Below are 24667 nucleotides of genomic sequence, written 5' to 3' on the forward strand. Positions count from 1 at the left end.
TGCTGAGGGGGGAGTCCTGGACATTTGTGGTTTTTAATGGAACCACTGTCAGTAGTACTGTGTTACCTTAAAAGGTTTATTTACAGCACTCACCCTAATAATGAAGGTTTTTCATTAATGAACCGTAAATACAGGTTTGAACAGCATTAACAAATTTGACACCCATATTACCTCAACTGCAGACAGTTCTCCTCTCTGTAAACTGGCAGCCAGAGGGTTTGTGCTGCAGGGGGATGATCCTACTTGTCCCAAGGACAAAATAATGAAAACTTGTTGCCCTTGACCTCACACAATAACTCATTGTATTCACAATCTAGCAGTATCATTTAGATGATAGTCTCCATTCCTCACAAGCTAGCAGCAATACCAGTGGGTCTGGCTGACAATTGAAAGTGCCTTTTCATAGATTGGTTAATGGGTGAATGAGTGAAAGCAAGTATGAATCAGTGAGTGGATAAATGGATAAATGGATGCATGAGTGTCATGACCAGTGAGTGAAGGCATTTATGGGTGGGAGAGTTAATGCATGAATTGAAAACATCGTGAGCTGTTTGGTGTGCTGGTTCTTGATTGCATCTTGTACTGGTTTGCTTGATTTCTTTTCTTTTAGTGCTGTTATGGTGCTTTTTTCAATTTATGCATTTTTCAGCAATATTGATTCATGGCCAGTTAACCTGTACAAGCAGACAATCCTGGCCCAATGAAATGGTACGCGATGCGTAATTGGAAGAAGTTAAGTTTTTTGTTTTTTTTAAACTTTGGAATGAGCTCACATATATATAACACTTTAATGAAATGGCATGTTTAGCCCCCCTCGAGCTCATCGACTAACTACTGAAAACATACGAGGCTTGATATTTTCCGTCTGGTTTCTGGGCTACTTTTTCTCTTTATTTCACAGCGTGATCTCGCGGGGCAGTAGTCTAGCGCTTTGCATGATATCGATCCTGTTACATAGTTAATTGCACTTTTGCCGGTTACATACATAATTGCACTTTTGCCAATAGGTTTCACTGCGAGTGGACTTTTATTTCCCTTTGGGTGTCTGCTTTGTGCTGATGGCAGTCGTCGGCTCGCTTATGTGAACATTTTACTTTTCAGTTTTATATGCAAGAAAAGTCCGATTAGGTATGTGAAACTTTCTTTTCATTTTCAATTTATGTAGCAAGAAAAGTCCGGTTAGGAGTTTACAATGCTAATAGCTCTACCTCGAGCAAACGCGAGACGCATTGCATTGCAAATGCTTCTTTTGCTTGCTATGCAATTCCAGTGTGGATTTTTTGCATTTGTCGCCCTAAGTGGGAAGGGTATTCCCAGATATGCATCCTATGCTTGCTATGTCACTAGATTCAAGATAACCTGGCTAATGAAGGGTGATACACTGAAACAAGTCCCAGGATGCTTGTTTCTGGCCCAGGGAGGACCTGGCCTGGCAGTTCAGGCTGGAGTGTTGCCATGATGATCAGGGTCAAGACTGATTTGCATATGACTGGGCCTAAATTGGAATGACATGTCGAGCAAAAAACCCTAATGGATTAAACCCAGATCTGTGATTGGGGAATAATGCAAAAACAACAGATGATGGACGGAATGACGAACAAATCAAACATTCACCCCCCAAAGTAGGCACTTTGGTAGGTAACTGCTTCATTGGCAGCATTTCAAATTAGCCAGCTCAGCACCTTTTACAGAGTCCAGTTGATCCATTTGACAAGTGTTGTTACTACTATTGTATATTTTCGGTCTGAATAAAAAAGTCTTTACTTTATGAGTAGTTTCCATTTTTAAAATTAGTGAATTTTATTTCTGGTATTTTAAAGCACAGATAAAAAGGCCAGGAGCCAACCGCAGTTTAGTTTAGTGAGCAGGTTTCCATGGTAAAATTGCTGAAGTGTAGTGGTATTTCCCTAGCTTACATTTTTCAAAATCTTTATGGCATTTATGAAACGGATTGTTTACTCAACAATGACCACTCTTCTTGCAGACCCAAAATATTTTGCAACTTTTGCACGCACGTTATTGTGCTTTTTAAAAAAATTTTTTTTAGTACATCTTGGAATTTCCTATTAAGTAAGATAAATATCCATAAGCGATCTCACAGTAATATGTTCCTTATATTAAGGTGTATTATAACTTAGACCAGTGATTGTTTTATGTATTTGCAACTAAAAGTGATTTACTAATTGATTACAGTTCAAGTTACTCGACTGCTGCTTTGGATTTCGAGACCAAGAACCAGTTGAACCCTGTCTATGACTCTCCAAGAATGTCTCGACGCAGCTTACGCCTTGTGACTAACACAGGATATTATGCAGCAGAGGACATCCAAAATGACAGCATTAATAGCAACATCTCTTTTACTGGCAGCGTGGCTTCGTCAAGGTCGTCCAGGTAAAGACCATGTGTGCTGTTACATCTTTAGTGTGCTCCTCTTCTTTCCTGTAGCATTTTTTACGTCAAATAAACATGAATGAAAACGGCATGATTACCACTGCACGCAATGGACCTTGTAGGACAAAACAAATGCATTGAATGCCTTTTCTCTGCTACTACTTGGTTCTCAATCCGAAACCTAAGCTCTTAGTGGAAGAAAAATGTGAATGCTATCTGAACAGACTCTTGGGTGCAGAGAGCCGACTTTCAGCTCCAGTATGTTTATATATAAGCATGTATTTCTTTTTACTATTATTATTAGTAGTAGTAGTATTATTATTCGTATTAGTATTATTAGCATCAGCATTATTAGCATTTTTTTATTATTATTCCATGATACAGTTAAAGCTGTCCGAAGGGCTGACCTAAAAATAGGTGCTTGCCACAGGGCTATGAAGTACACTGCACCCAAACTGGTACCCTGGCGCTTCATCAATACCGGAATAAAAGACCAGTAACTGCAGTTAAAAAGTGCTGAAAAGAGACAGAGCTTTATTTAGGAAAGAGACAGTTTTTCAGGGCCTTCTGAAAATGTAATAGACCGAGCTGGGTTCCAAGGAAGGTAGTTGATGACCGAGCACAGCTGCTCTGATCATAATGGCTTGTCCGCCTTGTCTTGTTTTTCTAAATTTAGCAACATATGCAAAAAATTTGCTGTCGAGGTGCGAAGGCTCCTCCGTGGGGGGTATTTTTTTTAACCTATTTTGCAAGGGACTGGGCCATAACACTGGAGAGCTTTAAAAACAATTCACAGTGATTTAAAAACAATTCTCTGCCTCAGTGGCACCCAGTGAAGGTCCTTCAGTGTCTTAGAAGCTGAAGCTCTCCTGGGTCTATTAGCTGCTAATTTAGCAGCTGAGACTTGGACTCTGCATAGTGTATTTAACAAATTCTGGTGCTCCAAGCAGGAGGACGTTACAATAGTCCAGCCTGCTTAGAATTACAATACGTCAAACCAACACTCTGGAAGATTCTTCTGCTGCTACTCCGAACTTCCTGAGGGCCCTGAGTAGCAAAAAACAGATGGCGGCACCTTAATTTACATGACACTCCAAAGTTACTTTGTCAGAAGTAGCCCCCAAATTACGGACTGATTCAGATTGAGAAACTAGTCCATCTGTAGGCACTGGCCAGAGATTAGGGGGAGGCCGGAACAGGTATGTGTTTTCGGATCAGCACAAGCTCTGTTTTGTCACCTTTTAATTTGAGAGAGTTAGAGTTCACCCAACTGATAATATCGTTCATACCGTTATGGAAGTCATTAACTGTCACCTATTAGTTGCCTTGGAGTGATGAGATGAGCGGAGTATCATCTGCATAGTTAGAGTAACATTATGATATTTAATACATGTGATTAGAGGCCTCGTATGGATATTAAAAAGAATTGGGATAAGTGCTGAGCCCTGCAGGAAGCCACGTTTGATGGTCATAAAGTTAGAGTGGAAAGGAGGAAGGACAACTGCCTGACAATGGTCCTACAGGTATGAGCAGATCCAGTCCACTACAGTTCTGCAAACTCCAGTTGAGGCAAGTCGAGTCAGGAGCATGTTGTGGCTGACTGTATCGAATGTGGCTGATAGGTCTAACAGAATCAGCACTATTGATTGACCTCTATCAACACGCATTCTAAGTTTGTTGATGACTGTGAGTAGGAGTAGTGCTGATTCAGTCCTGTGTCATGGGCGGAAGCCAAACTGCTTCTCCTTCAGTAAACTGTGGTGTTTCACATACTGGGACAGCATTTCACTGACAAAATGCAGCAATCTTTTAATTGGGTAAGGCAAGAGACGTATTGGTCTATATAGTTACTAAGGACCGCTGGGTCCAAAGACTATATATTTTTTCAAGGTTGGACTAAGTATGGTCTTTATCCAGGCTGGGGTTACACTGCCAGTTTGTAGTGGTTGCCAGCATATTTTGTATAATGATGGAAATAGCTCATCAGCCATGTCTTTCCTAATCCTACGAGGCAGGGGATCCAGGAGCCAGTAGGAGGAGGTGGCCATAGTAATCGATTAATATAGCAAAATATTCCAATTTATTCCCATGATTGTCAGGTGAATTTAGAGCCAAATCATTCTCATTAGGCAAAGATACCTTAATACCCACATTGTCTTCCTGGCAATCAGTGACTAATCTGTGGTGCTTCGTCGAGTGTGAGTCACTAATATCCTCCAGAAGCCTTCTAATCATTTCCGTGGAAAAACTCAGCGAGGTTATCACTGAGACCCTTCGATAGTACAGTAGCTTGATTCAGGCACTCCAATTTTGAAACTTCTCGCATGATGCCAAATACCTTTTTGGCATTATTAGGCACAGCCAGAATGGCATTAGCATTGGAGTCAGCCTTAGCCCTGGCAATTTCCTTCTTGTATTTGTACAGGGAGTCATTCAGGACCTTTCTGTCCTCCTCCTTGTAGGCAATATGCCATCTTTTCTCAGCTTTATTGCAAGTTTGTTTTAACATTTTCAGGGATATGCTATACTAGGGTGCTAATAGTCTACAGAAGATTTTCAGGTCTTGCTGGGGATAACTGAGTTCTACTTTCTAGGGCTAGATAGTTTTCTTCCATTGTCCTGTCTGGGTTTACTGGAGTAGCCAGATTAAATAATAATTTGCCTTGGGTTGGTTTAAGTTTCTGACAGTCCCTGCCAAGTTGCTGACCGGCTAAAGCTATCTTAGGGGTATTGATGTCTCTTCCATGAAGCTGAAAGGTAACTAGAGCGCGGTCAGTCCAGCAGGGTGGTAAAATATCTTCCATAGTAGCTAATTCCCTTGGCGCAAAAATAAGATCCAAAGTATGACCACCCTGGTGGGTGAGGACCCTGTACTAGCTGTTGTATGCCTAGAATGGCACAGGACCCTTGTAATTCCGTAAGCGCAAGTGATGGGTCACCCACAGTCCATAAATTAAAATCACCTAGGATAATAAAATTTGAGTGAGCAAGGGCCATATCAGTAAAGATCTCAATGAGAGCTGTAGATAGGACCTTGAGCTGCCGGGAGGGTGATAACATAGAATACCAGAAAGAATGCAACTTTAGCCATTTTCTGCACTGTGGGCAGACTACAGCCTTAAGGTTTGGATTGGCAGACATATATTATAAAAACCAAGAGTCTTGGTTCTCATGTTTATGCTTGTAGGTGGGTTGGTGTCTGATTCTGAATTGGAATGCATGCACTTTAAAAATCCTGGAAGGGCATCTTCTTACATATTTTGAGTCTGACCTATTATTTCTCACAGATGTTTTGTTTAGCATCCTGGGTTATTCTGGTACTTGTTGTCTTCACATACTTCAGTTGGAATAATACACCTAATAATTTATAAACACATCCTTAGCAAAGGAAACGAGATTCACCTCCATATAAATAGCTATGTGGCAAGCCTCATCTGACCAGTGGGAGGTAGACCTTCTGACTGTTTATCCCACCAGCCAGGCCTTTTCCCCCTCGGATGCTGAACGTTTTTTTTTCTTTTTCTTTTGGGCTATTTGGAATAGTTCTCACTTAGGCCCTCATAACTTTTTGTTCACACAAACTATCCACGCCAAATGTTCATCCTTTTTTCCAACATTTGATGGATTCTAAAGGTAGCCAGATTTTGTGGGTTTCCCTGGAGAAGACCAAGAAATTAGCCAAAATCCAGCTAAAAAGTTCCTGGGGGGGAAGGCTGCAGAAGAAAGCATTGAATTTTTTCCCCTGCAGATGGCAACAAGAAAGAGTTTGTGGTGCTAAAAATCGCCATCTTCCCAACTTTCAGGAACAGGCACAATTAAATGGGAAAAACACATTTTTTGTTAATGCACTTTTGGCATTTTACCGGGACATACCCCATTTTTACAATTATTTTTTTATTTTGTGTGCTTTTAGCCTCCTTCCAGTTAGTGACAGATATGGGTGTGAAACCAATGCTGGATCTCGGAGAGCTAAACATTTCTGAAGAGTAGACAAAATTCTGAATTCAGCAAGGGGTCATTTTGTGTAGCTCCTTCAAGGTTTACCTACAGAAAGTAATAGGTAAAATAAAAAAAAATATTGAAAGGTGAAAAAAGACACTTCTGTCCACAGCTTTGTCTATCATTTTTTTCCAGCTATGGCAGATTTTTTTTAAAGCAATATACTGTTAAGTCAGCTGCAGCCTTATGGTTGCGGGCATATAAGTCAACTGTGTCAACATTTCAAAATACATTTCAGTAGTTGTGAAAGCCCTTATATAATATTTCTGTGTGATGAAAAAATATTTTAAAAGGATGAAAACAAATCTGAATACTTTACATGTTGATGTGCAAAGGATGTTTTCTGAAACCCAATTTTCACAGATTGTTAATACACTATATAGTGTTATCAGTAAAGCTGCAAGTTAGTGGAGAGGTTTTTGGACATTTCTTGGAAAATTACCGTGTGCAGATGACAATGTTACCACATCATGGTTTAGTAATATATTTAATAAAATTGAGTGTTCAAACAAACCAAGAAACACTCCTGCCCTGATGGCAATGTTGTTAGTAAACTAAAAGAAGTCCTTGGTTATGTGGGCTAGACCTCATGGGTATGTGTGCTAGATGTGTCCATGTTGTATTTTGGGGCGTTTCCTGTCGCGGGCACTAGGCCTTCCAACACAAGTGAGGTACCATTTTTATCAGGAGACTTGGAATGCTGGGTGGAAGGGCATTTGTGGCTCCCCTCAGGTTGATTCCAGAACTTTCTATCACTGAAATGCGAGGAATATATTTTTTTCATACACCCAAGGTTCCTCTCAGTCTCCCAATAAAAATGATTGCTCACTTGTGTAGATGGGGCAAATGCCCGTGACAGGGAAGAGCCAAAAACATGTAGAAATTGAGGGGAAACCAAAGCTGGTCCAAAAGGTCCGTTGGGGGGGAGGAAGTTTTTAGGCTGGCAAGTGGGTCAGAATGTTTATTGGTATAGATGTAGCAATGTTGGGTGGTAGGAATTTTGTGGATTCCTGCAGATTCTGGAAGGCTCCATCACAAAAATGTGGGGCAAAATGTGTGATTTCAAGCAAAGTTGGAGGTTTGCAGGTCATTGTGGGTAAGAAAATGGTGCGGGTACGTATGAAGCACACCAATCTGGACTCACCTAGATGTTTAGTTTTCAGATGTGTCTAGGTCTCGTAGATTTTTCTACATGGCAGCGTCTCAAAGTCCAAAAAGTGCAGCCCTCATCATTACAAGTGGGATGATTTTGAGAGTTAACCATAGCTCTCATGACCCAAATGTAAAACCAAAACCCCAAAAAATCAACTGTCCTCTTCCTTGCCTTTGGGATAAGATGTTTAGTGTGCGGGGGAGAGCTGAAAGACTGTTACCCCCTTCAGTTGAAGTGGGGGCAACCATGCCCATACTGGTTGGTAGCCACCACCCCATTATTTATTTATTTCAATTCCCTGGCATCTAGTAGGCTTTCTGCCGCCTCCCCCCCCCCCCCCCCCCCCCCATCCCCAAGGGAGTGGATTGGGGGTAATTGCCCCATCTGCCCACCGGATGGCGGAACGACTTTGTCTCCATTTAAATAGGCCGATCTGCCCCCAAGGGGAATAGAAATGGCCTAAAATATATTTGCCCCCAAAGGGGAGCGACCCTTGAGTGAAATTGGCATTAAAAAAAAAAAAAAACAATACCCGGTGTTCAGTATCTTCTGCCGCTTGGGGACAGATCAGCCTAAATAAAATAGGCCGATTTGCCACTAAGGGGGGCAGAAATGGCGTAATAAAAAAATGCCCCGTTGGAGAGCGGCCCTTGCCAAAGGTTTTGTTTGTTTACTAAAAGTAAGTGGGCATTCCTGCAGCCCAATCACTGATCATTGAATGCTTAGAAAGACATCAAAGGAAACGAAAAGCCTTTCCTTTTGATGCCTCTCTGAATTTCCCACATCCCTCAATTGGAAGAGAAATGCGAGTTGTTCTCTTCCTATCGCTCGAAGCTCAGGGACGACCACTGAGGTCAGTGCTCTTGGGGGGGGAGGGCGGTGTCAGGGTTGGAAGGAGAGCAATGTCCCTTCCACCCCTGCCCAGCGGAGGGGGGTGGGAGGCCCACTGGGGAAGCGCTAGTGCAGCTGCAGGCCAAGCTGGTTACGTCCTCTACACGTGAGCGCTGTGGCCGAGGACGTAACCAGTTCGTCCACGACACCCAAAGCGTTAAGCATTCTTTGATCACCCTACTGTTTGTCAACATTTCTTGTTTAACCCCTTCGCTTTTCCCCCTCCTGTGGCGAGCCTTTTTTTTGGCTATTTGGGGCAGTTCGCGCTTAGGCCCTCATAACTTTTTGTCCACATAAGCTAGCCAAGCCAAATTTGCGTCCTTTTTTTTCCAACATCCTAGGGATTCTAGAGGTACCCAGACTTTGTGGGTTTCCCTGAAGAAGGCCAAGAAATTAGCCAAAATACAGTGAAAATTTTGTTTAAAAAAAAAAAAATGGTGAAAAAGTGGCTGCAGAAGAAGGCTTGTGTTTTTTTCCCTGAAAATGGCATCAACAAAGGGTTTGCGGTGCTAAAATCACCAGCTTCCCAGCTTTCAGGAACAGGCAGACTTGAATCCGAAAACCTAATTTTTCAACACAAATTTGGCATTTTACTGGGACATACCCCATTTTTACAATTGTTTGTGCTTTCAGCCTCCTTCCAGTCAGTGACAGAAATGGGCGTGAAACCAATGCTGGATCCCAGAAACCTAAACATTTCTGAAAAGTAGACAAAGTTCTGAAGGGGTCATTGTGTAGATCCTACAAGGGTTTCCTACAGAAAATAACAACTGAAAAAGAAAAATATTGAAATTGAGGTGAAAAAAACATAAATTTTTCTCTACGTTTTACTCTCTTTCCTGCAATGTCAGACTTTCGAAAGCAATATACCGTTACGTCTGCTGGACTCCTCTGGTTGCGGGGATATATAGGGCTTGTAGGTTCATCAAGAACCCTAGGTACCCAGAGCCAATAAATGAGCTGCACCCTGCAGTGCGTTTTCATTCTATACCGGGTATACAGCAATTCATTTGCGGAAATAGAGTGAAAAATAGCTATCAAGAAAACCTTTGTATTTCCAAAAAGGGCACAAGATAAGGTGTTGAGGAGCAGTGGTTATTTGCACATCTCTGAATTCCGGGGTGATCATACTAGCATGTGAATTACAGGGCATTTCTCAAATAGACGTCTTTTTTACACACACTCTCATATTTGGAAGGAAAAAATGTAGAGAAAGACCTGGGGCAATAACACTTGTTTTGCTAATCTATGTTCCCCCAAGTCTCCCGATAAAAATGATACCTCACTTGTGTGGGTAGGCCTAGCGCCTGCAACAGGAAACGCCCCAAAACACAACGTGGACACATCACATTTTTTCATAGAAAACAGTGCCTACCTGTGGATTTTGGCCTCTAGCTCAGCCGGCCACAGGGGGGTCAGAAATGGCCTAAAATAAATTTGTCCCCCAACTCCCCCCCCCCCCCCCGGGAGCGACACTTGCCTACGGGGTCGCTCCCCCTGCGTGACTTTGGCGCCAAAAAAAAAATCCCGAGGGGGGCAGAAATGGCCTAAATATAATTTGCCCCCAGGGGAGTGACCCTTGCCTAAGGGGTCGCTGCCCACACCTAAAACAAAAGGGAAAAAAAATAAAATGTCCCTGGTGTCCCTCTGAGGGGCCCCCTTTTCTGTCCCCCCGGGGCAGATCGGCCTAATAATAGGCCGATCTGCCCCCAGGGGGGGCAGAAAAGGCCTTCCCACAAAATGCCCCCTGTGGGAGCGACCCTTGCCCAAGGGGTCGCTCCCTTATGACAATTAAAAATAAAATAAAAATCCCTGGTGTCTAGTGGGCATTTCAAAAGCCAGATTGCAAGCAATCCGGCTTTTGAAACGCTTAAGGAGACATCAAAGGGAAGGAAATACGTTTCCTTCCCTTTGAAGCCTCTCTGGGCCTCCCCCACGTGATCGAAAGAGAAATGCAAAGCATTTCTCTTTCGATCACACTGGAAGCTGAGCTTCCAGCGCGATGGGTGGGGCTCTGTGACATTCAGCGTGCGCTGACGTCACAGGGGGGGTGGAACCCTTCCATCCCTGACTTGGGGGGGAACCCCACAGACTGGGCTCTGTGACCAGGACGTAATGGTTACGTCCTGGGCACAGCAGCACTGTGCCTCAGGACGTAACCATTACGTCCTGGGCACAGAACCGGTTAATAAGGGTGAGTTCTGGAGTTAGAAAGCTAGTTCGCCACAGTAAAAGAGACTGTGATGAACTGATTGTATTGTAGTCAATATGTGCCCCTATTTATCCTTGCAGACCTGAAACTCTTGGATTTAAAAACCTGTTTCTGTCAAGGGTTCTTCTGTTAATTTGTTAACTTTTTCTGTCATGTGCATCCTCACAACATTTGGCTGAACCCAAATCCCTGTTGGGCAGGGCTACCTTCTGCTATTCGAGTTTGCTTGTCTCATGTTATGGCATGGACAGACCCACCAAGATCTGACTTAGCAGTCTGAAGATAGAAATAATTGCCTCTGGTTGTATGCTACCCCTACTGACTACAAGCCTTTCACATAACACAAACTCCAAGTATGAAACATTTGAATACTGTGTTATTCATAAGTTAGTTTCACTCCCACATTACCTGTGTTACTAAGTCTTTCACCCCTTGCAGCCACCAAGAGGGTCCAAACACGTCTGTTGCTGATCCATGGTCATCAGAGTATGCACGTCATACCTTGACTAATGCAAGTTTGTCTATAGCAGTGCTCCATCAAAGACTGGGAGGAAATACTATAGACTTTGAATCAGTCCTCCTGTAAGATTGTTACTTTCTGTACCCTGTTTATGCGGCTTCTGCTTGATTGCACTAACTTTATCACAGGATGCATGAATTTCAATTTCTGATCCAATTAGAAATGCTTTTGGTTAACAACATTTTGGCTGCTGAACCTTTCTCCCAAGAAATGTCCTCCCTGGCTCTGAGATAGCCACACAGCTGCTCTGACGCAATATGGTGACAGATCACACTGCTCTGAAGGCTTCACCCATTGCTACCTTAGTTCTGCTTACATCAGACTTAAGAACAACTTCCTAAAGTTCTAGAAAGATCGGAAGGCATTGTGTCTTAAGTTGCATCTAATCCACAGGCCCCATAGTGCTTAAAAACCTATTTGACAATTCATATTGAACTTAAACCTCTCTCAACCCCCACCCCAGCTTGTTTCTCTTCAAGGTCTCTGTAGAGGCCTTCTGCTGTATTGACTGCTATATAAGAATGATAAAAGTACAATATAGTATTATGAACTACTCCTTTATTGGGACCCCGAGAACTGCCTCTTGTGTCGATCTTTAACTAGTCTTTCTTGCCATTAAAGTCTAATGCTCTAATTGGAGATTTCAGTTTCTGCATTGTCTAAGTGCTGTGGAGTGTTTTTTTTTTTTTTTTTTTTTTTTTTTTTTTTTTTTTTCTGGTGTAAATCAATGGTCCATTGGTTTATCTGTTTTATTAGGGCTATTTTCTTAACAAGAGTTTGAAGACCAGTGATAATGTGACTGGTGTACTCTAAAGATGCTTGCATGCCTTCTACAATGCAATCCTTACTCCCTGTGCTTCAAACCATTTAAGAGATACCATAGGGAATAGCTGACTGACAGTTCCTTTAATAATTTAAATCAATTTTTAAATGTAGGTTTGTAAACTCTCTTAATTTTGTTGGCAAATCACACCTTATTTTATTATAATGTTGCAATTGCTTAGCTGGAACAGTTTCCCCATATTTTGTCAACAAACTCATTAGCTGCTTCAGCCTTTAAGAAGAGGAATGCTTTTCCGTTGGTAGTGTATCCCTAGCCTACGCAGCAGCTACGCAGACTTGAATGTCTGTTTCTAGTGAAAGTGGTAGTTTTGTTTTTTTAATTTCCAAAACATTTTCCTTAATCTTTTTGAAGCAGCATTGAAGGTGATTTTGATAGCTTTCTGTTTATTCCGTTTTCACTCTTTATTACCCAGTGCTTAAAATGAAAATCTAGAAGTTTAAGTGCTCCTTGTCCCAGAGTACCTGCCTGCTGCTGAGAAGTGGCAGCACTGTCCCTTTCAAATTAAAGAAGTGCAAGTATCTATTTTAGCCTTCTCCCTCAACTTTGCTAGAGTGAAACCTAAAAAAACACTAAAATTATTTTCCCCATCAACTGCAACTATTTTCTCCTTGGAAAGTGTCTGAATCTGCCTCTTGTCCAAATCTGTGGGCTGTTTTTTCCATTAAGAAACAGTACAGTTTATCTAGACTGAACAGCCCCTTAAAAATAATATAGAAAAAACAAATTCACATAAAATAATTAATAAATAAAGTATTCCTAATATAACACAAAATAAATTAATTAGGTCCCAGACATCAACAGCATATAAACTGTCTAGTTGTAGATTGTAAACACAATTCCTGCAAATTCTTACCACGGAAAATTAAAAATGATGTAGGGTCGGCTAACAATATGTACATAGCAGGTTACTTAACTTTTACTGAACAAATACACTTCCCATTCCTACCCTCTAAATGCGGGGCAAGGCCTTTGAGATATCACAAGCCTACTTTCCGTTGTAAGATGTTGATGTACAATTTAGCATCCGAGCTCAAGCATTCAGATATGTCATACCTACCAAAATACACTTATGTGACCAAGATTGATTTCTTTAGTTTTATATTTGACATCTAGATGCATTTTCTCAGATACTGTTGAAGCCTGACCCCTGGATAACTTTATGTGCTTCCTGTTCTAGGCATAGGCCCTATTCTGTTAAGGAGTTTTGATCATGAGAATGTTGGGAAGAAGTAGCACCCTTTTCAGCACCTTGGAAGCTGCTGAAACTTGACTGTATCACTGAAGCCATAGCCAAACTGGTAAAAATCACCATGTTTCACAATATACTTGTGATGAAATAGGGTGTATTATTTTATATGGTTGTGCGACCCCCTCCGTGTAATACTCTTGGACAAACTCCTCTAGGAACTTTGGGTTCCATTTGTCAAACCTTCAGCTCAACCTAAGCTCAACGTAACAATCCCTTTGAAAGCACCAAAAAAATGATTTTATAACTTTTAGAAGGGTAGCCTAGAGCAACAATCCACAGAAACACATTCCTGTATGTCCATACTAATATATTAGTTCTCACTTTCCCAAATCGACCACAAGAAGAATGTTTTTTCTTTTTTCTTTTTTTTATTAAAACCTCTGTTTTCTTTCAGATCGCTCATGACAGTTTTATAATTAAGAAAATTGAAAGACCGCTGTTCTTCTCTATAGCTCTAAAGCATTGTATTGTAGTATTACAAGGTCATTTTTCTATGACATATTGCCATTTTGGCTGCAGCCAATTGTAGGGAACAATTATTGTAGTTACTCTGTCAAGCCCTATGGAAATCAACAATAAAAGGAGCTGGGTTCAAGGCACAATGGTTAGACAGGAAACCCACCCCACCTGCTCTTTTGTGACTGTCTTCAACGTTCACCTTCAGACACACCTTGATAAGTGTGAACACTAATTAGTGATACAAGTTGGTGCATAGAAGAACTTCGTCAAACTATGGAGTTAAACATGTTTAGATTCTTAATAATATGCTGTTCTGAAACTGCTAATTTTAGTTATTTATGAAGAGTGACAACTCGTTTGTGGGATTTAGTGCAGTGTTCGGTGTGTACTGCCACATTAGATCTTGAAAACTGATATTCCAAAGACCCGGAAATTGTAAAGTGATTGGGGATTTACATGTTCTCTGAACTTTAGGAGGTTTGACTCCATACCTAAAAGTAGGGGCACTGTATTACAAATTCAGACTGCCAAGACTGAAAAAGCCTGGCTGCACAACCGAGTCAGTTTGAATGGTGGAACATGAATAATATGCTGAAAAGTAGAACTTGGTTCTTGACCACTCTATCACTTCAACAAAGACCACTAAAACTAGATTAGGAAGTACATTTTAGAGCGAATTGCTAACTGTGAACTAAAGCTCTGGAGTTGATTTCTGTATTCCATCAAGGGACCCTAGGGGTCGCTGATTCCAGCTGACTAAAGAGGGACCCCAGCAAGGGACACGGACAGCACCTGCAGGGGTGCCCCCCGCGGCCCAGTGGCTGCACCGGGCCTGGGAGGATTTTGCTGTTTTTCCTGCTGGCCGCAGTAAGGGCCCTCAACCACGAGCGAGGAAGGGAGCCCAAAGAGGCAGCGGTGGGGAGTGAGGTGCGTGGCACTCCACGCATCAATGGAGATAGAGTGCAACCTGACTGCGTGAGGAAGGCAGCAGGCAGAGGCATTGGTGACCCTCCCCCGCGCCCAAGAGAGGTGAGAGCGTGGAAAACAGTGCGATTTGAGGGAACCCTACTCTGCTGACAGGGACTGTGGCGAAGGCATTGCAGGGGAAGAACCGTCTGGGCCTGGAGGGAGGCGGACGGAGCTTGCCTGCTGGACTCAGGCACACGATAAACCAGCGCTGCGGTGGGACAGCAGAGATTCGCCAAACAATTGGCAAAACCAACAGGAAAAAGGACAAGGCTGGAGACACCAGCTTGCAACATGACTGCCCTACCTCTTCACATACAAACGCTGCGCAGTCAGTGCCTCTTGATGGCCTGGCGGGGGGCCCCTCTTTAAGAGACATACTGCAGGCCATCACGACTTCCAGAGAAATTCTTGAGTCTAAAATAGATGCACTGGCTACGGACTTGGGTTTACTGCGAAAGGACCAAAGAAGCCTGGCAGAAAGAGTTGCAACGATGGAACAAAATATGCAGGAGCTCAAACTGGAAGTATCAGCAACGGGAGACCGTGTGTCCATCCTGGAGAAGCAAGTAGGAACCCTAATGGCCCGCGCAGAGGATGCTGAAAAAAGATCAAGAAGAAACAATATCTCCATAGTGGGGCTACCTGAGAAAGTTGAACTAAAAGACTTGACAGTGTACCTAGAGAACTGGATAAGCACTGAGGTTGCACCGGAGGGCCTGTCGCGATTCTTTGCTTTTGAGAGAGCACATAGGGTGCCTGCACAATCTCCTCCCCCTGGGGCCTGCCACGGCCGGTGTGGGTCCGTTTACTGCACTATAAGGACCAGGACCACATCCTTGCTCAAGCTAGAAAAGGTGAGGAACTGCGAGTGGAAAACACAGTTCGAATTTTCCCTGACTTCTCCCTTGAGGTGCAAAAACAAAGGGCCACTTTCCTAGAGATCAAGAAATAGTTGCATACATTAAACCTCCAGTATGCCATGCTTTTTCCTGCTACACTGAGCGTGGCAGAGGGCCGAGGGGTGAATTTTTTTTCGTACACCACAAGAAGCAAGAGAATAGTTAGATGAGCGTGCAGATCCCACATGCACAAGAGCACCTTGCAGAAACAGACCCAGGAGCAGGCAACAGCGATCCAGAGTACCCCGGCGCAGAGGGGCAGTACCCACCTTGGAGGAAGCCCCAGAGAAGAGACAATGTGCTACTGCTGCCCTGGCATCGCTAAGCGGGGGGGAGAAGCTAGCCCACAGTCTGAGGTGACAACGAGAGAAGCGTGAGGATCGGAATCCGATATGGAATCTGAGAGCTCGGCAGTAATGAGCGTGGAACTGCCATTGGTGACTTCGGGAACATCTGATTATATAATCTGATACCATGGCCAGAAACTGATGTTATGTAGCGTCCTGCGGTGACAAATCTGGGACAAGATTAGAAATGAAATGCCGAGGCTTGAAGAAACAGGACCGGGAGTTCCTGGTGCAGTGTGGCTGGCTCACCCACCCCTTAAGTACTGATATCAGTTTGCAATAGTTTGGATGGGGGGGCTGTTCTGACACCTGCCTTGGGGAGTTGGGGAGTTTGTTGTTTGCAGTTATAAAAAAAAAAAAACGCCAGCTACCTCACCGACAAGTATTTCTGAAGGTAAACAATGTAATTATGCGCCAAATGCACGGCAAGTGGATGAAGAGAGACAAAACGGTACTATTGATTTCTCATGAGTGATTTACAAAATTGCAAGGTGGTCTCCTGAGGCATGTCTAGAATGGCTAAAAAATATACAATATACTCCTACCTGCAGAGGAGAGGGGCCCACATAGTAATGCTGCAAGAGACACACCTGACGGCAGTGGAGGGAGCGGCACACAACCTACTCCGCGTACGCACAGTGCACTCTATTATGGATAAGAGCGGGATTACCATTCAAAATGACCAGCACACTTATAGATCCTGATGGGCGCTTTGTAGTGGTCACTGGCCGGCTGAGGGGACGAGCCATCGTGCTCATAAATGTATACGTGCCGAACACAGGCCAGAGCACATTTTTAGATCATCTCTCGAACGCCCTGGCCCCTCACCTGCTTCGTGCGGTACTGATTGGGGGGTGGGGAGGATGCTTTAATTGTGTGGCCAACCTTGAACTAGATAGATTCCACCCTCCGTTGAGGGACTCACCAGTAAACACTCTAGCTAAACAATTCCAGGAGTGGCAGGCTGAATGGCAACTACTACATTCCGGGAGACACCTTAACCCGAGCACCAGGGATTACTCCTTCTTTTCTGCGGTACATGACTTACATGTGCGACTGGACACCTTTCTGTGCACGCCTGAGGTACATACTCTGGTCAGAGATGTAGAGTACTTGGGAAGAACAATTTATGATCACAACCCTGTACTTCTCTATTTATCCTGGGGAAAAAACGAACACATTCATACCTACCTGGCGCATAAAACCCGAATCCCTAAAAGACCCTACCTTTTTTTTTAGATCAAACACTATTTTGAGGAGAATGAGGCTACGGCCCCTTCACCCCCGATACTGTGGGATGCATTCAAGGTGGTAGTTCGGGGACGATGTATCACTGCATCAATGGGAATTAGGAGGACACTTATACGAGAAATAGAGATAGCTGAGAAGGAGCTACGAACATTAGAAAAACAAAGTCTGGAACGCCCGAGCTGCAGGGGGGGTGCACAAGGCTAGAATGAGAGTAGCAGAGCACACTGAGAGGCTCTGATGTTTTGATTATAAACACTACATGATGAGGGCACATGCAGAGAGGGATAAAGCGGGTGCACTGCTGGCACGGTTGGCCAACCCTGCGAAATGAGGGACCCCCACAATAGAGATCATGACCCTTACAGGGGGCAGACTATATCAGCAGTATGAAATGAACAGTCACTTCCTCGAATACTTTACCACACTCTATACCAGTGTCCTACATGGGGAGAGCAAAGCTATACAGACATTATTCGGGCATCTTCCACACCAGTGCCCTGATGCGGAGGAGAGGACCGCACTGGAGGACGAAATAGAGGTCTCCGAAATCAGAGAAGCCATTAAAGGCCAGGCGATTGGAAAAACCCCAGGCACAGATGGTTTGCCAATAGGATTCTATGCCACCTATATACAAGTCCCCTAAAATGGCATAATTATATAGTAAGGTGAGTGAGGCAAAATGCCTCCCAGATTTCACAAAGGAAACCTTGATAATTCTTCTGCTTAAACCCGGCAAGCCTACTAACAATAGCAAAGCTGATAGGCCCCTGTCAATGCTGAATTTGGACTACAAGATCCTAAGTCGAATACTAGCGACAAGGTTGCTCCCATATATGACCTCTTTGGTCCATACTGACCAAGGAGGGTTTATCCCCACCCGGAATACAGCCCAGAATATTCGACAAGCTAACCGTATCCTAGACACCGTCACTCCACACGTAGGTATGGCGACTATACTAGCAGTAGATCTAGAAAAGGCATTCGAAAGTTTAGAGTGTGATTATTTATATGCAGTACTTGAACACATGGGACTGGGCAAGGGCTTTATCAAATGGACAAAACAGTTATACACAGATCCTAAGGCACGGGTCAGAACCGGTGTCACAATCTCAGAGCAATATTCAGTAGAAAGGGGCACCAGGCACTTTTGTCCACTCTCACGATTATTATTTGCATTGGCAATGGAACCCTTAGCTACCCAAGCACGAACCGCCACTTGGTACCTGGGGCTAGAGCATGGGAACCAGCATCACAAGATAGCGCTGTATGCGGACAATCTATATTGTTCTTACAGGACACTGAGCCGGAACTAACGGGAGCCCAAGCACTCTTGGCACAGTTTGGCCATCTGGCATGACTGCAGGTAAACTGGCAGAAATCATTCCTGTTCGTGCTATCGGCGGACCGAGACCCACCTGAAGGGCTGAGAAATATGTCCTAGGAGCCCCCGATGCATGACCTACCTGGGAGTCAGAGTGTACCATACTAGGGCGGATATCCTGGAAGGTAATATAGGGAGTGCCATTAGGGCATTGAAATCCAATGCTTCTGCAGGTCAGTTCCATTATCTGTAGCTGGAAGAGTAGCACTAATTAATATGGTGGTGCTGCTGAGGCTCTTATACTATTTTGTGTTCTTACCGGTCTGGGTCCCTGTCGCCCTTTTCAGGGAACTGGATTCCCTTAATTATGGCGTTTTATATGGGGAGATGGGAGTTGCAGAGTGGCACTAGCCACCCTGAAGAGACCACCCTGGTGGCCCAGTTGTAGTGGTTGGCTTGATGGGCGGCAGAGTGCAGGGCCCAAGTACATGGCGGGACCACCTCGACGACTCCTATTTCTGTGCTGGTGAGTCTATTCTTTAAACTCACTAGGTCGGACACAATGCCCGCTCTGGAGAGTCAGGTCCTCCGCCGATGCTGGCGGCAATGCCTCCATAAGACAGGCACAACCATGCCTTACACACCTGAGATACCTATGACGTGGCTTCAATGGCTACCTTGTGCAAGCGAGTGGAGGAAATTGACGACCTGGGAGGAAACGGCGGCCGTGTAGATGGGGGGGGACCCTTTACCGAGAGGGCAACCTGATGCCATTTGAAGACTTCCGGCAGGAACATGACCTATCGCAGGGTCATTTCCTACTGCACTGAGCACTTACCTGCATCATTGGCACCCATTAGCAAACGGGAAGCACTGAGCCCCGACCTCACGAGCCCAGCACCTACCTAATGACCTCAGATGGCACACACAGAGCCATAACTGAATTACATAGAGTAATCCACACAGGAGCAATGCGCCCCCTAGACGACCTACAACATAAATGGGAGATGGACCTGGGGATCCCAATACCGGAGGGGGCCTGGGAACAGATCCTGGAGAGGGCGCCGAATGCTAGGTTTCAACTTACACATTTTTATGTAATTTATAGAGCCTATCTCACCCCGAAAAGGATTTGGGATCACTTTTGAGTAATAGACGTGCAATGTCCCCGCTGTGGAGAAGAGGCGACTGACTTTATCCACATGATGTGGTCCTGCCCATACTTAACACCCAACTGGAGAGGGGTGACGGCATATGTGGTGGAAATTATGGAGTGAGAGGCACCATGACACAACACATGCAAAGGCGCATCAAGAACTGACTAAACAGTGTTTGGGGAAGAGGGGCGGCGGGAAAACAGGAAGCATTGGGAGTTAAATGTCACTGATCCATACTTTATCTTCGTTCACTGACGAGAGACATACATTTAAACGTTACCCTCCCGCGAACACATTGGGAATCGGCCTTATCAGAAGAGGACAATATCTGAAAGTTTCCATGGTCAGGAACAATTTACCAACTGCCCGGCTGAGAATGTGGGGGAGGAAGATATGTCTCTTCTGAACGGACCTAAATGTTTTTGTAATATGTAACAATAGCAAATATTGAGAAGTATTTAACACTGCTATGGCTTGTGACAAAAGTTATGAGTATAGACATTGTGCCAGTTTTAGAAATTGAATGTCTTTAAACAAATACCATTAAAATCTGTTTTAAAAAAAAAAAGGGAATCCTGGATACCAAGATCCTTATAATGTGGGTGGCCCCAGTCTTGACACCTCAGCCAACAGTAATTGCTATTGATTTAAAAGAAACCTTTGAGTTGGTTAGCTGACAGTATATTTGTGCAATATAAATGTGTCTGGGCTTGGGGGAATGTATGCTAAAGGGGATTGCTTTATTGTATACCCACCAGAGCCCACATAGTTCATGTAGTTTTGAACTAATATTATCTTACAAGGGGTGTCCACAGCCAGTGACCCTTATCACTGTTTATTTTTGCCTGGCCATGAAGCCCTTTGCAGTTAAGATAAGCCTTCAAAGCAGGGGACATGACATATTTGTCATGCACAGCCCTTGCTAAATCACTGTATTCATATGACGTACTGTTGTGTTCTAAAATGTGACAGGTGTGGTGGTCCATTAATGGATGCAGTATGAGGCGGTGTATGGGTTAAAAGTGAATGAAAATGACATGCTGCTTCTTTACTGCAAACTCAAATGGCAGCACCATGCGTTAGGGTACAGGTTTACCATGATGATTTTGACATTGGTTGCAATATTGAAAAGGGTTTGGCCGTGCTGAGAAACTGAATAACTTTGCTGAAAATTGTGCCATTGCCATGACTATTACACTAACTCTAGTGTAAACAAAGAGGGCCTGTCACAGCAGGCCATATATATCTATATAGATAGATAATATACTATTACACCAATCACCATCCAGGGCAGTCGCATCCAGATACCCAATACCAGCTAGACCAGTACCACAACAATGTGAAAGATCACTGAACTTATGGTTATAGGTATGTAAAACACCTTTAATCATACAAAGTGTTAACATAAATCAATTGTAAATCAAATGTAATTGTATTAGTATGTATACATATGTTCGGTGGCATGTGTAGCTGCAGATACACATGGTGTGCATTATCCTGCCATCTAGTGTTGGGCTCGGAGTGTTACAAGTTGTTTTTCTTCGAAGAAGTTTTTTCGAGTCACGAGACCGAGTGACTCCTCCCTTTCGGCTCCATTGCGCATGGGCGTCGACTCCATCTTAGATTGTTTTCTTTCCGCCATCTGGTTCGGACGTGTTCCTCTTCGCTCTGTATTTCGAATCAGGAAAGTTAGCTAAATTATCAAAAATTTGTCGGTATTGTTATAGTTCGGTACCGGGTTAGTGTTATTGTATCGGCACCGACATCAAGAGCGCTCCGGCGGCCCTTCGGGGCTTCTGTCCTTCACCGGGGCCTGGTCGGCCCGACCACACCCGTCATCGAAGACTAATGAACCGGACCCCCTTCCGCTTCTGTCCGAAGTGTCATTCGAAGTATCCCTATACAGACCAGCACCTGGTCTGTAATCTGTGTTTATTACCGGAACACAGGGAGGATACTTGCGAGGCTTGTCGAGCATTTCGATCAAAAAAGACCCTAAAAGATAGACGAGCAAGAAGACTGCAAATGGCGTCGACACCGAGAGAGCAACTTGACGTCGGAGAAGAGGAAAGCATTTCCATCCAGGGATCGGACTCGGATGAATCCGAAAGTGACCGAACCTTGACGGTGCAGCGAACAGTGAGTAAACCTGCCCAGACCAAAACTCTCACAAAGATCTTTAAGGCCAAGGGGACGCCACCGCCAACAGGCCATGGCTTAACCCATCGAAAAGAAGGTGACCAAACATCAGCACCGAAAAAGGCCAGGGATTTGCCGAAGACTTCCGACTCCGGTCGAGATTCCGGCACCGAACGCTCTCGACACCGAGAGTTCGACTCACCCAAAGTGAGAAAAATATCATCGGAACCGAAAAAGACAATATCTGAAACCTCGGTACCGAAAAAAAGCGTCTTTGGAGCCGAAAAGAAGCTCTTACACAGAAGAGCAAGGACTTTCCAGCCACATGAAGGAAAGACATAGATTTGAGCAGGAATTAAGTATGGACGAACCGGACCATACACAAAGGAGGTTGCATATCCAGAAAGAGACTGGAAAAATACAAACTCTACCTCCAATCAAGTCTAAAAAGAAACTTGAATTTCAGGAGACAGAAATGCAGCCTAAGGGAAAGGTGGTTAGAGACAAATCCCCACCACCAAGGTTTTCACCACCGCACTCACCACAACTGTCTCCAATAGGAACACCTCCAATGCAGTCACCCACACATACAGGGATGATGCTGATGCATGGGACTTATATGATGCACCAGTATCGGATAACAGTCCGGATTGTTATCCAACAAAGCAGTCACCTCCAGAGGACAGTACTGCATATATGCAGGTACTATCCAGGGCAGCTATGTTCCACATCGTAGCAATGCATTCAGAGCCAATAGAGGATGATTTCCTGTTTAACACCTTAGCATCCACCCGCGCTTCCTATCAGTCTGCCAATGCTCCCAGGTATGCTCAAACACTCACAAGTATTCCAGGAGCCAGTTAAAGGAAGGGCTATCATGCCTAGGGTTGAGAAGAAGTACAAGCCTCCCCCAACGGATCCTGTGTTCATAACACAACAACTTACACCGGACTCAGTGGTGGTAGGAGCAGCAAGAAAGAGAGCAAACTCTCAATCGTCATGAGATGCTCCACCGCCTGACATAGAGAGCAGAAAGTTTGACGCAGCGGGCAAACGAGTGGCAGCACAAGCAGCCAATCAATGGTGGATTGCTAATTCGCAAGCCCTACTTGCTCGCTACAACAGGGCACACTGGGACGAGATGCAACACATCATACAGCACTTGCCCAAAGAACACCAGAAACGTGCCCAACAGGTTGTGGAAGAGGGACAGGCCATATTCAACAACCAGATAAGGTCCGCACTAGACTCGGCAGACAAGGCAGCACGAACAGTCAACACGGCGGTAACCATTCGCAGGCATGCATGGTTAAGAAGTTCTGGATTCAAGCCAGAGATCCAACAAGCTGTGTTGAACATGCCATTTAACCAAGAACAATTGTTTGGGCCGGAAGTGGACACAGCAATTGAAAAGTAAAAAAAAAAAGACACGGACACGCCCAAAGCCATGGGCGCGGTCTACTCCACACAAGTCAGAGGCACCTTTTGGAAACCACAATTCAGGGTAGGTTTTGGACAGCAAACATCAGAGCCTTCCACCTCTCAAACCAGACCCACCTATCAGGCACAATATCAAAGGGGAGGGTTTTGTGGTCCCTATAGAGGACAATTCCTAAGAGGAAGGGGAAAGTTCCAGGCAACCAAACCAAGCCAGACCAAACAGTGACTTCAATGTCACAAAACCCCAACACTTATCACCAGTGGTGGGGAGGCTAACTGCATATTATCAAAACTGGACACATATTACCACAGACGCATGGGTCCTATCAATTATCCAACATGGTTAATACATGGAATTCACAAATTTCCCGCCAGATGTGCCACCAAGAGCACACAATATGTCCAAACAACACTTAGACCTATTACAAATAGAAGTCCAATCACTATTTCAAAAACAAGCAATAGAGCTAGTACCCAATCATCAGAAGGGAACAGGCGTCTACTCACTATATTTCCTAATTCCAAAAAAGGACAAAACGTTAAGACCTATCTTAGATCTAAGAACACTGAATCTCTTCATCAAATCAGACCACTTCCACATGGTAACACTTCAAGACGTGGTTCCCTTGCTAAAAAAGGACTACATGTCAACATTGGATCTCAAGGATGCGTATTTCCACATACCCATCCATCCTTCTCACAGAAAATACTTAAGGTTTGTAATAAATGGCGCACACTATCAATTCAAAGTGCTACCGTTCGGGATAACAACAGCCCCAAGAGTATTCACAAAATGCCTAGCAGTAGTAGCCGCTCACATAAGGAGACAACACGTGCACGTATTCCCATATTTGGACGACTGGCTAATAAAAACCAACACTCAACAACAATGTCTTCTTCACACGCAATACGTCATAGAAACTCTACGCAAACTAGAGTTCTCTATAAATTACCAGAAATCAAATCTGCAAACATCCCAAATACAACCTTACTTGGGAGCAACACTCAACACACAGAGCAATTGCCACTCCAAGTCCACAAAGGGTCCAAGCGTTCCAAAATGTAACATCAAGCATACAGTCAAACCAACACTACCCAGTAAGGTTTGTAATGAAACTTCTAGGCATGATGTCTTCATGCATAGCTATTGTCCCAAATGCAAGGTTACACATGAGGCCCTTGCAACAGTGCCTAGCAAAACAATGGACACAAGCACATGGTCAACTTCAAGATCTAGTGTTGATAGACCGCCAAACACACTTCTCGCTTCAATGGTGGAACCCTATAAATTTAAACAAAGGGCGGCCAATCCAAGACCCAGTGCCTCAAGCTGTTATCACAACAGATGCTCCCATGATAGGGTGGGGAGCACACCTCAACAAGCACAGCATACAGGGCCAATGGGACAATCAGCAAAAACAACTTC

At 44.1% G+C, this 24667-nt stretch overlaps 1 protein-coding gene across 11 annotated transcripts in view; it reads left to right on the forward strand.

The window, feature by feature from the left end:
* The window catches only part of SUN1 (Sad1 and UNC84 domain containing 1), a 275436-nt gene that overhangs the window by 48139 nt on the left and 202630 nt on the right, over positions 1–24667 (forward strand). For all 11 annotated transcript variants that reach the window (XM_069209844.1, XM_069209846.1, XM_069209849.1 and 8 more), the window contains one exon: positions 2194–2391. In XM_069209844.1, the coding sequence (XP_069065945.1) occupies positions 2267–2391 (125 nt within the window). In that variant the 5' untranslated portion in view covers positions 2194–2266. Of the gene's footprint in view, positions 1–2193; positions 2392–24667 lie in introns of those variants that run through there.

Source organism: Pleurodeles waltl, chromosome 10 (assembly GCF_031143425.1).
Source record: "Pleurodeles waltl isolate 20211129_DDA chromosome 10, aPleWal1.hap1.20221129, whole genome shotgun sequence".
NCBI classification, from domain to species: domain Eukaryota; kingdom Metazoa; phylum Chordata; class Amphibia; order Caudata; family Salamandridae; genus Pleurodeles; species Pleurodeles waltl.